This window comes from Macrobrachium rosenbergii, chromosome 45 (genome assembly GCF_040412425.1).
Source record: "Macrobrachium rosenbergii isolate ZJJX-2024 chromosome 45, ASM4041242v1, whole genome shotgun sequence".
Taxonomy (NCBI): Eukaryota; Metazoa; Arthropoda; class Malacostraca; order Decapoda; family Palaemonidae; genus Macrobrachium; species Macrobrachium rosenbergii.
This window is the reverse complement of record NC_089785.1, coordinates 30,377,032-30,390,963: the sequence shown is the minus strand read 5'-3', so window position 1 is coordinate 30,390,963 and position 13,932 is coordinate 30,377,032. Positions and strand designations below refer to the sequence as shown.

General features: G+C 39.3%; 1 protein-coding gene across 5 annotated transcripts in view; it reads right to left on the bottom strand.

Annotated features, from left to right (window-relative positions):
• Window positions 1–3,149: 3,149 nt before the first annotated feature.
• The window catches only part of Hr96 (Nuclear hormone receptor HR96), a 53,857-nt gene continuing 43,074 nt past the window's right edge, over window positions 3,150–13,932 (bottom strand). For 4 of the 5 annotated variants that reach the window (XM_067088849.1, XM_067088850.1, XM_067088847.1 and 1 more), the window contains 9 exons: window positions 13,153–13,473; window positions 10,748–10,875; window positions 9,547–9,713; window positions 8,810–8,970; window positions 8,105–8,241; window positions 7,018–7,207; window positions 6,092–6,292; window positions 5,613–5,825; window positions 3,150–3,799 (listed from right to left, as the gene is read on the bottom strand). In XM_067088849.1, the coding sequence (XP_066944950.1) occupies window positions 3,599–3,799; window positions 5,613–5,825; window positions 6,092–6,292; window positions 7,018–7,207; window positions 8,105–8,241; window positions 8,810–8,970; window positions 9,547–9,713; window positions 10,748–10,875; window positions 13,153–13,473 (1,719 nt within the window). In that variant the 3' untranslated portion in view covers window positions 3,150–3,598. The remainder of the gene's footprint in view (window positions 3,800–5,612; window positions 5,826–6,091; window positions 6,293–7,017; window positions 7,208–8,104; window positions 8,242–8,809; window positions 8,971–9,546; window positions 9,714–10,747; window positions 10,876–13,152; window positions 13,474–13,932) is intronic. The other variant, XM_067088848.1, reaches the window with a different exon arrangement.

Genomic DNA, 13,932 nt, shown 5'->3' with positions numbered 1-13,932 from the left:
TAGTTATTCCAACTTGAATTAAGATGCACAGTGTCTACTATTTAAGTAAAAATAATTATAATTCTCTTTTGGTTGGTGTCGTGTTTTGTGGGATTTTTAATTTTATGTTATTATATGTTTAATTTTGTATTTTCTTTGTGATATTTTGTCATTTTGTGTAATTTTTTAGTTTTGTATGTAATTTTTTTTAATATTTTCTGTATAATTTTTTATCACGTTCTGTTCACTACCCTGCTGTGTGGTTGCAGACGTAACTGACGAAGCATTGTTATTTTAGGATATCACTATTTACCCAGTCAGGTTAGGCAGGAGACTAATTTTAAATCCAAATTCAACAAAATCTGTGGACTTCTGTTACTGGGTTAGGTCGTCATTTGGTTTTGGGGGTCGGAGGTCTCCCCAGCATTTTGTGCTAGTGTTCTTGATTTATGTTACGTGCATCTATCTACATTATTAATTATTTGGGGTTGAAGTTAACAAATGTATGATGTATTTGCTTGCATTGAGTCAAAGAGTATATGACAAGGTTATTGCTAACCAGTTTTTCTTTTTTTGATAAATGGTGGCAGCTTTTGATTACAATGAATAGCATTCTTTGAACCATTTGGATGTAGGACTGAATATAAAATCTAGGCCAAAGGCCAAGCACTGGGACCTATGAGGTCATTCAGAACTGAAAGGTGTAACATGAGGAAACCTCGCAGTTGCCCCATGAAACAGTTTTTAGGAGAGGGTTGTGGAAAGTAAGATGGAAGAGAGAATATGAACGGAGGCACAGTAAAAGGAATGAAAGGGGTTACAGCTGTGGGTCGAAGGGACGCTGCAAAGAACCTCAAGTAAGACCAACAGTGCAATGCGTAGGGTGCATTGATGGCACCAATCCCCCTGTATGGGGAATTTTGTTATACTGTAGCATTGTGAATTTGTGTGAGAGCGAGTGGTGCTTTTGAGCTTTTAGACGTGCTAATGCAATTTGACCCAGAGCTGTTAGTCGTTGCACTTGTACTAGTCATTCTCCAGGTTGTGACTGGTATGCACTTGGTATTTTCTCTTAAATAGGGGAAAAAGTACTTGCATACTTGATTTTGCCAGGAATCCGTGGATTGTTATTGAAATAATCAATCATTCGTCAGAGTTTAGTGTTGGCTTTCATACCTTTATAAGTTTTCTAAGTCAGGTTCCCATGTGTAACTTTTTGGGTCTCCAACCTCCAGTCATGAAGGATTTTGAACAACCATTTTATCTCCTACCTCATAAGTAGCAGAGGCGCAATAGGTGCATTGTATAAGGATAAAATGTTTGTTTCATAAACACAAACTGGATCTGCCACATAGCTTCAAGTTGCTAAACTTGGAGTAGCAGTTGATAACGTGGTGATTAAGTGACTTCCCTGCAAGGTGCAGGCAATAATGAAAGCACTTCTCTCGAGAATAACCCACCTCTTCTCCAGGTGGTTGTGGAGCAAGTTGGCAGTCATTCATTCATAGGTTAAAGAGGTTTATGTATATGAAACGTGAAAATTTCTTTTAAATCTTGTATTCTTTTTGTAGCTTCGTGTTTGCATGAGAGAAAATGATTCCATAGAGGGTTGGTTCCAACAGTGCACCTCACATGGTGCTCTGTAGACAATGCTTAAGGTTCTTTGCAGTGTCCATTCAGCCCCAAGCTGCAACCCCTTTCATTCCTTTTACTGTAACTCTGTTCAAATTCTCTTCCTTCCATCTTACTTTCCTCAACCCTCATTAGCCCCAGCACTTGACCCAAATTTTATATTCCATAAGAGGGATTGAGAACATGACTGGAAGTGAGATTTATACCTGACCTTCAGTCCCCTTGCCCACAGGGTCACTGCTATGTAATGTAAACAGATCATTTCTAGTAGCCACTCCTTCCGTGATATTTTCTGTTACATGTTTTCTTATGATGCTGCATAAGACGATAAGGGCTACCATTATTAGGTTCATTGATGTCATTAAATGTAATTCTTTCAAATACTATTCAGTCTTTTCGTGAGCCATTTTGTGGCAGTGTGGTGTTCATTAGCATTAAACTAAATGTCCCCATAGAGGGTAGGTGCCACCAGTGTACTTCACACAGTTCCCCGTCAGCGTTCTTTGCAGCGTCCCCTCGGCCCCTAGCTACAACCCCTTCCATTCCTTTTGCTGTACCTCCGTTCATATTCTATTTCGTCCACCTTACTTTCCACACTCTCCTGACAAGTGTTTCAAAATTTCGGTGCTGGATGAACTGATAGGTCCCAGCCCTTGGCCTAAATTTTATATTCCGATTCCAGTAAACCAATTTCCAGACAGTATTTCCCAGTACAACGTAGGAATCACCTATGACTATACCTCATTTAATGTCTGCTATTCCTTCCTTAAGGTCCTTTGTTCCAGCCTGGTCCCTAGTGGGGGTCGCTGGTTTTGACAAGCCTTTACCAGGTGTTCCTATCTTGTGTTCTTTTGTTTAATCCTTTAGGTTAATGCATATGATTTTATGTTGTGTCATACAGTGATAATATACCTCGTTAAATATTTTGTTTTCAAAAATTTGTCTTGAAGATGATTTTGTTTCATACTGATGATAAATATGCATGGTATTACAACAGTTCATCTATAATTTTACTTTGTATTATATAGTAATATTGTCATATTTGGTTGTTGAATATTCTGTTTTTAGAAATTTATCTTGATTTATATTGTTTCATGCACTGTTATCAGATTTACATTATATTACAGCAATTTATGATCCAGAATTAGGATTTTGTAATGTTAGATGGCTTTGTAATCTTTGATTGCACCCAGAAAGGTTTTAAATTTGATATTTTCTTATTGAATAAAAACTGTATTTTACACTAGACTGAAATAATTGCTTTTTTCATTAATTGTATTACTGTAATTTGAACCAAAATGGTCAAGTGTGGGACTCAGAATTTCGTCAAAAACAAAATGTATTCTGATTGTATTGACAAAAAATATGTGGCATAGCTTTGTTAAGTATTATAAGATACAAAAATACCATCACCTGTAGAAAGTGTATTGAACACCCATTTCCATCCAGCTAAATTTGAGTATGGTCACTATATAAAAATCTTGTTACATTTTTGTGTGCAATTTAGGATTGCAAGGTCTACGAAGTGAAAGGACACATGGTGATGACTGTATAATTTAAGAAATATATAGAATCATACCAGGTATGGCACGACTTCAGTAAGCCTTATGGACAGACAGAGTTTTATGATACATAAATTGCATATGCTAAATATATACTGTATACAGATTTACTAACAAAAAACAAATACATCATGTATAAAAGTCTCCGGTATAAATGGCCTTCATTGAGCACAACTGTCGTAAATGACGGGAAATGTGGACAGGAACACTTGTACAAATCTATAAAAGAGGACTCCGTTCTTTCCAGAACCACCAAAGTCTCTGCGGGCGCAGTCTGTCGTAAAAATAGTCTATTCAGCGGCGCACCTTCAGTCCCTACTACCGACTTCGTTCGTGGAAAGGGGAAGGAGTCGGTCGTTTTCCGAGGGGGGGAAAGGAAATTACAACTAGAGTGGCATGTTTCACGCTAATGCATTTTCAGACTGTCACCTTTGTTTTAGATCAAATATTTCAATGAGGAGAGGTTCAACTTCTTGGGGGTTCACTTCCAGGAAGACACGTATGTGATTTTCGTTCAGTATGTGGAGGTGGTTTATTCTCTCCAAGAGTCTGTGGTACACAGTTCGCCCCTCACAACCACCGTACTTGCACTCCAGGTAGCGCTTCAGCAGGTAAAGATAGGAACACTGAAAAGGGAAAAATGAACGGCGTTAACGGACAGTCATACCTCTACTGCGGCTATGACCAAGGCTGTGGCGTAATATGCGAGTGCTTACGTTCCCTGTAAGGAAGCTAATCACAGCCCTATGTAAAGATGGTGTCATATGAACATTTTTTCTGGAAAGTAAAAGGTAGGAAGCAGTGTAACTGGGGCTAAAGAGTTGCGACAAACGACCTTTAGTGTCATCTGTAGCATACTGCACGAGGCACACCGTAAAGAGGACAGTTTCACAGAAATCTGGCCACCTAACTAGCTCTAATTAGGCTGTACAATCTCCTACCTGGGTGTAGAATTGGAGTTGCTCATTTTTGACAGTGCCCCAGTTATTATGTGCTTGAATTTATGCTCCAATATAGGAAAAATGACACTGGCTACCTGGTGCCAATTGTGACAGAAAGATGAAACTGATACCTACCTGTGTTTAGTGGTTATACAGAGAAGATTTAATTGGATCTGATTAGATTTTGAATACTACTCGGGGGGCAATTAGGTCGTCTCTGTGCAACCAAGAAGCATAAGCATCAATTTCACTGTGCTGCAGAAATTGGCAACAGGTAGCCAGTAATTCTTTCTAGATTACAGCATAATCCAAGCCATAATTACTGGGGGCAGTGTCACAGACGTGGCAAAAACGAGCAACTAAATTTTAAACCCATGTATGGCGACCTTACAGGCCAATCTAAGTTGGATGGCCAGATCTCTGTTGAACAGCCCAATTTACAGTAGTTTGCCTTGAATGTGATATGATAAAGGTGGTACCAGAGGTTCTTTGTAGCCTCTCTTCAGTCCTTGCCTTTTACTTTTCTGAAAAAATGTTCATGCGACACCATCTCGACACAGTACTTCGACTAGCTCGCTTACAGGACGTGCAAAACTTCAAGTGCCCAGAGGAAATAAAATTTGAATAAAACAGTCATTTCCATTTACAAAAAGTAGTGTGCAAGAGCAAACGGAATAAAGGACGTTTATCAAAAACTAAAGCTTCCTAGTGCTATGATAAACAAATAAATAGCCACATCATAAGACTTATTTCTTCCACAGCACTATGAGAGGACCCTAGCAAACAGTTTCTATAGTAACTGAGGTTCACGACTGCCCAGTATACTAAAGTGAAAGCATATGATAAGTAACATCATACATAAAACTCTACTTATGTATACTTATATTTTTTATGAGTAGGAAACACAATGAGAGAGAATAAACATGAGGTTTAATTACTCTGCAGATACAATGAGATTACCCCCCTCATAACCATATTTCCTTTGATCCTGGAATGCTCAATTAATAAAAAATACAATACAGAAAATACCAGCACCTAAATGATTGGTGGTTTTATATGATGTAAGATTTCCTTTCACAGAAAACAGGAATTGTAATTTTTTGTTAACTCGTAAATTCTCTGCTGATGACATTTTAAAACCAGGACACATCGAACTGCAGCATACAATCCATGAATTAATGGCTATATAAAGTTTTTTAAAAATAAAACTGAATAACTTGGTCCAAGTGCCTTGAGTTCTGCATTACATAACACACTTACTTCCATCACAATGAACGTTTTTGTCAGCGTTAGAGACAGACTCTCACTCTCTCTCTCTCTCAAAACTGTTACCCCTCCTTTCCCAAATGTCCATACCATCTCATCACCCTTTGGTATCTGGAAGAAAATTCCAGTCTTTTGACACCACACTTCCCCATCAATTCCACCTTTGAACAAAATTTCCCCTCCCTCCCACATTTCTGTCCATCCCACGTAAAAAACGACAAGCTCCACCCACCTGTTCATGTTTTATAGCCTCCGCATGAATGATGTTCGGCCGTTCCGGCATGAAGAGGGTGATTGCCGAGAGAAGGAATATTATGTTGAGATCTCTTCTCCACTCGGGTTGGAATGCCAAAATGAAGCGTTTGTGTTCCTCGTAAACGTTGCCGGGGGCTGCCTTGAGCACCTTCAGTTTGATGTTTTTGAAGCGATCGTGGTCTTGTTGTATCTGGAACAGAATAAAATGGTTTCTTTCTGCAATTTCCTTTGGTACTTTCTCTTACTTCCTAATGAACACCATAATATTCTTTGGGAGCTTCTTGAATTTCAAGTCGATGGCCCCTGTGGTGGGCTTGTTCCATATGAACAGGGTTATCTTCTGAATAATGATAATATTAAACACGTTCTTCATATTGCATTATATTTGTAATTTACTTCTGAAAAGTCAACACTGCACTGGATGGCTAAACAAAGGCATTATCTATCATCTCTCACCGTCCAAGAATCCTTGTCTGGGTCGTAGGCGAACACCGAACGCAGGATCATCATCTCCGTGCACCCTCCTTTGAGGAGCGCGATCTGATCCTCCTGGCACAGACTTTTGAAAGCGGATATTCTCTTCGACATCTTGATGAGGCGACGTATTGCTATTTCCGTCATGTTGATGATGTTGATTAACGAGGGGTTGCTAAGGTCCTGGAAGAAGGGACTTCTCTAGTCAAATGTTACAAACACAAAGCATTTTTTCAATTAATTTCTGGCAAATTCTCTCTTAATTCAGATGATAAGTGTAAAGTATACCACAGCTTTGGCTAGAAATTTTATGGATTTGATGTTGAATGTGGTATATATATAGATCTTTAATGTTCAAGTGTAGATTATAGTGTATGGTCTTTATTTGTTAGAAAAGATATTGAAACTTAACAGAAAACCAGGCCCCTGAGGTACCCGAGATAAGGGGCTATCTACAAGTCTACATAACCATCTACAAAAATATGTGTGATAGTATACAGTAATTATTCTTATGGTGATCGTTATTGGCTAAGCTACAACCCAAATTGGGAATGCAGAAGGCTACCAGTCTAAGGATTCCAACCGTCGACTGCAGAAAAATATAAACACGGAGTTGTGGAATGCAGCCTAAACAATAAATATGATGAAATGCTTAAACTACAGAATGGGAGCAAGTGAGGCCACTCATGAATACAGTTTGCTCCCAGTTTGAACTTCAAGAACATGACGGTAAATACAGTATACAGGAGACTGTAGAATAAAATAGAATATAGAGTTAAGGAACCCTGGGACCCATGAACCAACCTTAAAAAAGTGCCTACAGTGCATTGCATGAGGCACACTGACAGCACTACCCCTCTACAGGGGCAGGAGATCGTAGGAATGGGTCCCACACCTGAAAATCTTACCTTAAAATTATAATCTTCGCAAAGCGGAGCCATGAGGCCCTTGTTGGCCTCGGACAACTCGCTAAGCTTCATCTTCTCGGGTTCGTTCAGCTCTCTGGGATTCGAACTCCCCAAAAGACTAAAGGCACTGTATTCAGCACTTATGGCTGTGTTCATGATGGAGTCCATCATGGTTATACCTGTCACGCACCTGGAACGTAATTTAATGTCAGTACATCAACAATACCTAGCGATGTATAACATCGATATGATTCATAGAAATCTCATAGTACCATGAGTCACTAAACTGGCGAAGAAATCCACAGTGGTGTAAATGAAAATATATACAGTACAGTATGTACAAATGAGAGGTTTCGAGAATCCGCTCGATTCTCCTTCTCGACCTCAATCTCTCGTTTGTATATATGTACACCGTATTTCTAATATCTATTTACACTTACTCCGTGAATTTCTTCACTGTCAATATGATTAATGAAATATTTATTTCACCTTCAAACAGTCTAATTTATCAGCTACATTATAATGATTATTTTTTGTTATGCTGCCATTTTAGATGTGGGACATTTTTAGATAAATCTCTTAAAATTAAATGCAAAGTGTAAAGTACAGGTTAGTTCAGGCTAAGAACTTTGAGAAATTGCTGTTGGTACCAGGAAGATATCAAGAAAATATTAAAGTTCTGGCTATAATACAGTGCATCACCGACTTATGGCGGATTCAATCTTACAGTGCTGTTTCAGTGCCATAACTTGATGCTGCATCAAGTTACACCATACAAAGTGCCGTTGACGGCACTAACGGCAAGGATGAGCATCAAGTTAACGCCACTTACAGCGCTGTAACTTGATGCAACATCAACTTACAGTGCCGTTAAACCGCTGATAATGGCGAAGCACGGACTCGTGCAGAAATCAACTTACGGCGCAGCGCTGGAATGGATCCCCCGCCTAAAGTCGAGGATCCACTAACCTTTGTCACTTAGCGGACTTTGTTACTTATCGAAAAGCCAGACACCACAAATGTCTCTTTGAGCTGAAGTGCTACTTTTGGAACATGTCCGAAAGGTAAAACAGAAACTGTTACTCACGAATTCGTTTTGCAGCCCGGTTGCAGCATCCGCAAAGCTTCTTGCACGCTGAAGTTTTGCCAAATGTCTTGTTGCAGCTCTGTGTTTTCCCGGGATTCGGCAGGACTCTGGTTGGTTTCACTGTCGGTATATTCAACCTTGAATCGAAAGAAAGTGCGTTACATTTACACACCTGAAGTTTGGACACATGGGGTTGTTTAACCATTAATAGTTAAATTCCTTTATAGTACTATGCCTAAATTTATCACCAAACCTATTGTATTTACTAACCTATATTTGTTCCAGTTCCTTTTTTATGGTACTTGACAAAAACAAAAAAAATATACAGCAAGGTACGTCCTCGCATTATGAGTTGATGCTGTATAATATTCTGGGAAACATCTTGTCATATGTGTCCCATAATGCTACTTCTGTACTTATCAGCTACACTATTATCATTATTTTTTGCTTGGCTACCACCTTAGATGATGTACCAATTTAAACAAATCTCATGAACTGACTATTAAGTGTGCAGTACAGGTTGGTATAGGTCAGGAACTAGGTGGAATTGCTGTTAGCTGTAAGACACCTAGAAACGTCTTTTAAGCTGAGGAGCTACTGGACCAACCTAATTTAGAAGCCACTATGACACACACATCTGGTGAATGTACTAGTCGACACTGCCGAAACAGATTTCAGACGTCTTCGCAGTGACGTCAACCGTACCTCTTTTTTTATATTAATCGCCATCACCTGAGCCATGCTCAGATTCCCCAAAGGCTGGCTCGTAGGTGTGGCCGGGGACTCCGGTGCAAGACAATGGGCCGACCCTGGACTAGCATTCACCGCTACCGTTGCGTGGGGTGATGGTATGAAGGAGTCTGATTCTGTCAAGATACGAGAATCATTAATAAAGTAAAGATAATGATGTTTTCAGTGCTTTTGTTACAATTTGGCAGTCCTATAAGATTACAAAGATGCATGAAGAACCTTCACGAAATCGAATTACAGTACAGTACTTTTTAAACAAGCTTACTATTTGAAAAGGCAGCTACATTTCAAAGTGGTGTCACTCACGAACAAAAGGGGTTAATTAACCACATTATCTAATGTATATATGTAACATATAAAAAGTGTTTTACTAATGGAAGATATAAAGCATATGTTAATATAATCACTAAACACTACCAGTATTACCATTTATTATTAGAAAAATTTCATTTTTAAAAGAGAGACTTCACGTTAAACAAACTTACAGACTTACAGCTGCCAATAACAGAAATCAGTCACTACTGTTTAAGCAAATCTCACATATTACGCTGCAATCAATTTAGAAAGAGAAAGACCTTAACTCAATTGCGAAGACACCACCTAAAGTACAGGAGTCCCCTACACTTAAATAAGAGATAGATAAGACTATATTTAAATCGTGAAGAAGCCAGGTACAGTACGGGAATCCTCACCTACAGAATTATCGTTAGGACTAGTAGTATGACTATACGGTAAAAGTTGTAGCACTCTTGACGGGTGGGAAGAGATGCTCCCGGAAAAATCCTGATCCTCGGAACACCTCGGAGGTATCTCTTGCTGGCTGGCGGTGGGTGAACTGGTAATGTCTTCACCATAATCTCTGAGAGTAAGAGAAAGATCCTATTATAGGTGACTCTAAATATCTATACACCCTTAAGTAAGAAACCATTTTGATAAAAGTTTAGTTATCAATTCACAGACTGGATGACACTTCGGTTAACTCTGGTCTTTCCCCCCGGCTTGCACTAATTCCAGATGGTTAAACAACACCGCTGTCCTTCTAATTCTTGCAAAGTTATTACTGTAACCCTTTGAGATTTGGGGGGTCACAAAATTCATCATGATGAAGCACACACTGACTGATTACAGACATAGCAATGTTTTTGTTTTACTGTTAATTTCCTTTCCATTGAATAAAGTTGGTTTTGGTGTCATTCTGAAGCAGAATACTTGAACAATACTTCTTTGAATATATGTACAGGCAGTCCCCTGGTTTTGGCTGGGGTTCCGTTCCAGCGGCATGCCGTAAGTTGGAAAACGGCGTAACTTGGAACATCAGTGCCTATAGCACTCAAGATTACGGCCTGTAATCCGAGTTACGGCACCGTAACTCTAGGGCTGCAGTACAGTCCTGTGACTTCAGAACGTCAGCCGTAACTCAGAAGCGATTTTTTGATGAATATATTTGAAAAAGTGCCGTAAGCCGGAGCCGCTGTAACCCAGGGACTACCTGTAATTACCTCAAAAACATTTTACATATGAATGCAGGAAACATCTTTTAAATACAGACGCCACCCTACTTACGAACATTCAGACACAAACAAATGGGATTGCAAATTAAAATTGTGTTTGGGACACTCCCCTTTGCCACTCATAAGTTCAAATTTTGTTCTGCGCTCCTACTCTATAAAATGCAGTACTGGATGTATAGTGAATTGTGTTTTAGGATGAAAACTCATACAGTACTGTATTGACTTTGTATCATACTGTGCTTAAATAGGTGTGAAAAGTACAGTAACCAACTTGCAAACAATTCAACAAACGATCAGCTGTCCAGATTGTAACTCGTTTGTAAGTAGGGTGGTGTCTGTATTAATTAGTTCATGGCACTGTACTTATAAGACATATACTTACTTTTCTTCCTTATAATATTCTACAGACGAACCAGAGGGGAGCGATGGCTTGTCCACCAGCGTTCCGGTGGACTGGATAATCGTTCTCTCCTGGGAATGGATGTCAGTTTGGCCCTCAGCCCGTAGTACCTGACAAAAAAAAAAAAAAAAAGTAATTTTAGTGCTAGGACAGTCTTATGTCACTCTAGACTTCAGTTCAGATGTATGCAGAATTTCAAAAACGAGAATTTCAAAAACATTCCTGTTCATATTCTCTTCCTTCCATCTTACTTTCCTTAACCCTCTCCTGACAACTGATTCATAGTGCAACTGCAAGAGGTTTTCCTCCTGTTACGCCTTTCAAACCTTTTTACTTTCAATTTCTGTTTCAGCGCTGAATGACCTCATAGGTCTCAGCGCTTGGCCTTTGGACTAAATTCTATATTCTGTTCTATTCTACTCAACTTGACAAACTCTTTGGGGTTTGACTTTCCCGTAAGTAACAATGTTAAGCAACAAAGACCCTGTAATGAATATTTTCTTGATATTTTACTGCTAGCAGCAATTTCATATAACTTCTAACCTAAACTAAGCTGTACTTTACATTTAATATTCAATTCAAAAGAATTATCCAAAAATGTGTCACGTCTAAAATGGCAGCATAACAAACAAGTAAAAAAATGCGCCTTAGTTTCTTCGGTGCAATTGCGTTTTCTGTACAGCGTATAATGCTGTATGAGCTGCAGCCCATAAAGCTTACAGCCATGGCTCGGTGGTGGCCTGTCCTATAGCGTTGCCACAAGTACAATTATGGCTAACTTTAACCTCAAATAAAATAAAAACTTCTCAGGAGGCTAGAGGGCTACAATTTGCTGTTTGATGACTGGAGGGTGAATGATCAACATACCAATTTGCAGCCCTCTAGCCTCAGTGGTTTTTAAGATCTGAGGGTAGACAGAAAAAGTGTGGACGGACAGACAAAGCCGTCACAATAGTTTTCTTTTTCAGAAAACTAAAAATACTCATAATAATGTAATGGATAAGTATAGAACTCTGCTAAGTTGAGGTGTTCTTATTGGATTTTGAATGTTAACAAGTTTCTACTTCAGCAAACGAAAGCATTTCCACTACAAAGTAACAACACTTTACTGTTCTTGAGGCCGAGCACATAGAAAAACGTAACGTAAATTGCTGTTTCTCTTTCTTTGAATCTTAAACTGAAACCCCTAGAGAGAGAGAGAGAGAGAGAGAGAGAGAGAGAGAGAGAGAGAGAGAGAGAGAGAGAGAGAGAGAGAGAGAGAGAGAGAGAGAGAGATGATGCATAAATAAATATGGGGAAATAGAAAGTGATACACCTGAAATTCAGGAGATATCAGCAGAGAGTAGGGATGAATTTGGTCCTAGTTTCAGCATTTGGAGATCAGATGATTCTCACTGAAGTAATGTCAGCAATGATAAAAACACATTTTTTAGAATTATGCATAAATGAAAAGCATCAAGATTAAGAACAGACTTTACAGAAAGAGTCCACCAAAAGCTACCTGGTCAACATTCCGACTGGCAAGCTGCACTGAAAGGTCAGTGTAGTCAGTATCTCAGGGTAACAGCTATGAAGATTTCCACAGGCAAATATGACCTTAGAGACTTTTCCTGTAGGAATATAACATTTTCCTTTCAATAAACATCGACATGAATGTCTTAAGGGCAGGGACTTCTCTTCTATCTTGCATACTTTGTACCCGATTTCTTTATTTCCATACACTTCTGGGCACCCCGATAGGTTGGTCAGACTTCTGCCATATCCCTTCAGTCTATCATTGTCTTAAATGACCGCGCCTCTCCCGTCCTCACCATATGTTCAAACCATCTCCATCTACTTTCCATGGAAGCCTCCGATCTCAGAACTTCACGTGTGATACAATCTTCTCAGTGCACCCCAGCCATGAATCTCATTTATTAATTACGAAGACTCCGAGAAAATCTCATAAGACACAGAATACAGAATTATGTAAACATATACATACATGAGGGAAAAAGATGGAAGTTTACTACTTGTCATAAAGTCTGAATGGCTGTTCCAGCTCAAGTTAGCGAGCTAAAGTCTATGTACAGAATAGAAGATAGAATTTAGGCCAAGGTCCAAGCGCCGGGAACTTATGAGATCATTCAGCGCTGAAAAGGAATTTGACAATAAAAAGGTTTGAAAGGTGTAACAGGAGGAAAACCTTTTGCAATTGCACTATGAATCAATTGTCAGGAGAGGGTGGGGAGTAAGTTGGAAGAAAGAATATGAAAGGAGGTACAGTGAAAGGAATGAGAGGGGTTTTGTAGCAGCTGGGGCCTAAGGAAGAACCCTCCTCTACGGGGAAAAAGCCTACGTGAAGAACAAAGGTTTGTAGTATCTGCGCGAGAACAAATGTTCCTCACCTTTGCAGATGACTCCTCCTCGCTACGGATCACCCCGACGACTATCGCCTGCGGCTTATTTGCCTCGCCAGTCGAACCCGAGGAAAACGGGCTGAAAGGCGGGACGCTGCTTTTCAGACTGTCGTCGTCGGAATATGCATCGCCCATCTTCCGAGCGCGGTTCTCTTCGATCTTCTGTTTTTTCCTCTGTTTCTCCTCTTCCGTCATTATCCACTCCTTCTTCATGCCGATCTCGAAGCACTTTCTCAAACGGCACTTCTGACAAAACCGCCTCGTCACTTGGTCCACCTTGCAACTGTCTTGAAACGGACAACGGAACTCCTGGGGAAAAAAAAGAGATGACATCAAAAAGATGACAGGTATTGGGTAATCAAAAGAGTTGACATTCAGGTATTGGGATTGTAAATTGGTAATGTATTGTCTCAGGCGCTACCCTAGTTATGAACATTCAGAGATACGAACAAACGTGACTGTAAATTGGTAATGTATTATCTTAGGCGCTACCCTAGTTACGAACATTCAGAGATACGAACAAACGTGTGATTGTAAATTAACACTGTGATTGGTAAGAAACAACTGTATTACGTCACAACTTATTTAGGTTTTTATGTATCATTCGTATTAATAAAGTACTGTGCTCTATAAAATATAGTACTGCATGTACAGTGTACAGTACTGTACTGTGTTTTAGGATAAAAAAGTGCAATAATGTACTGACTTCATATCATGCTGTATTTGCATAGGCGTAAGACCAACTTACGAACAATTTTTTCTTTTTCA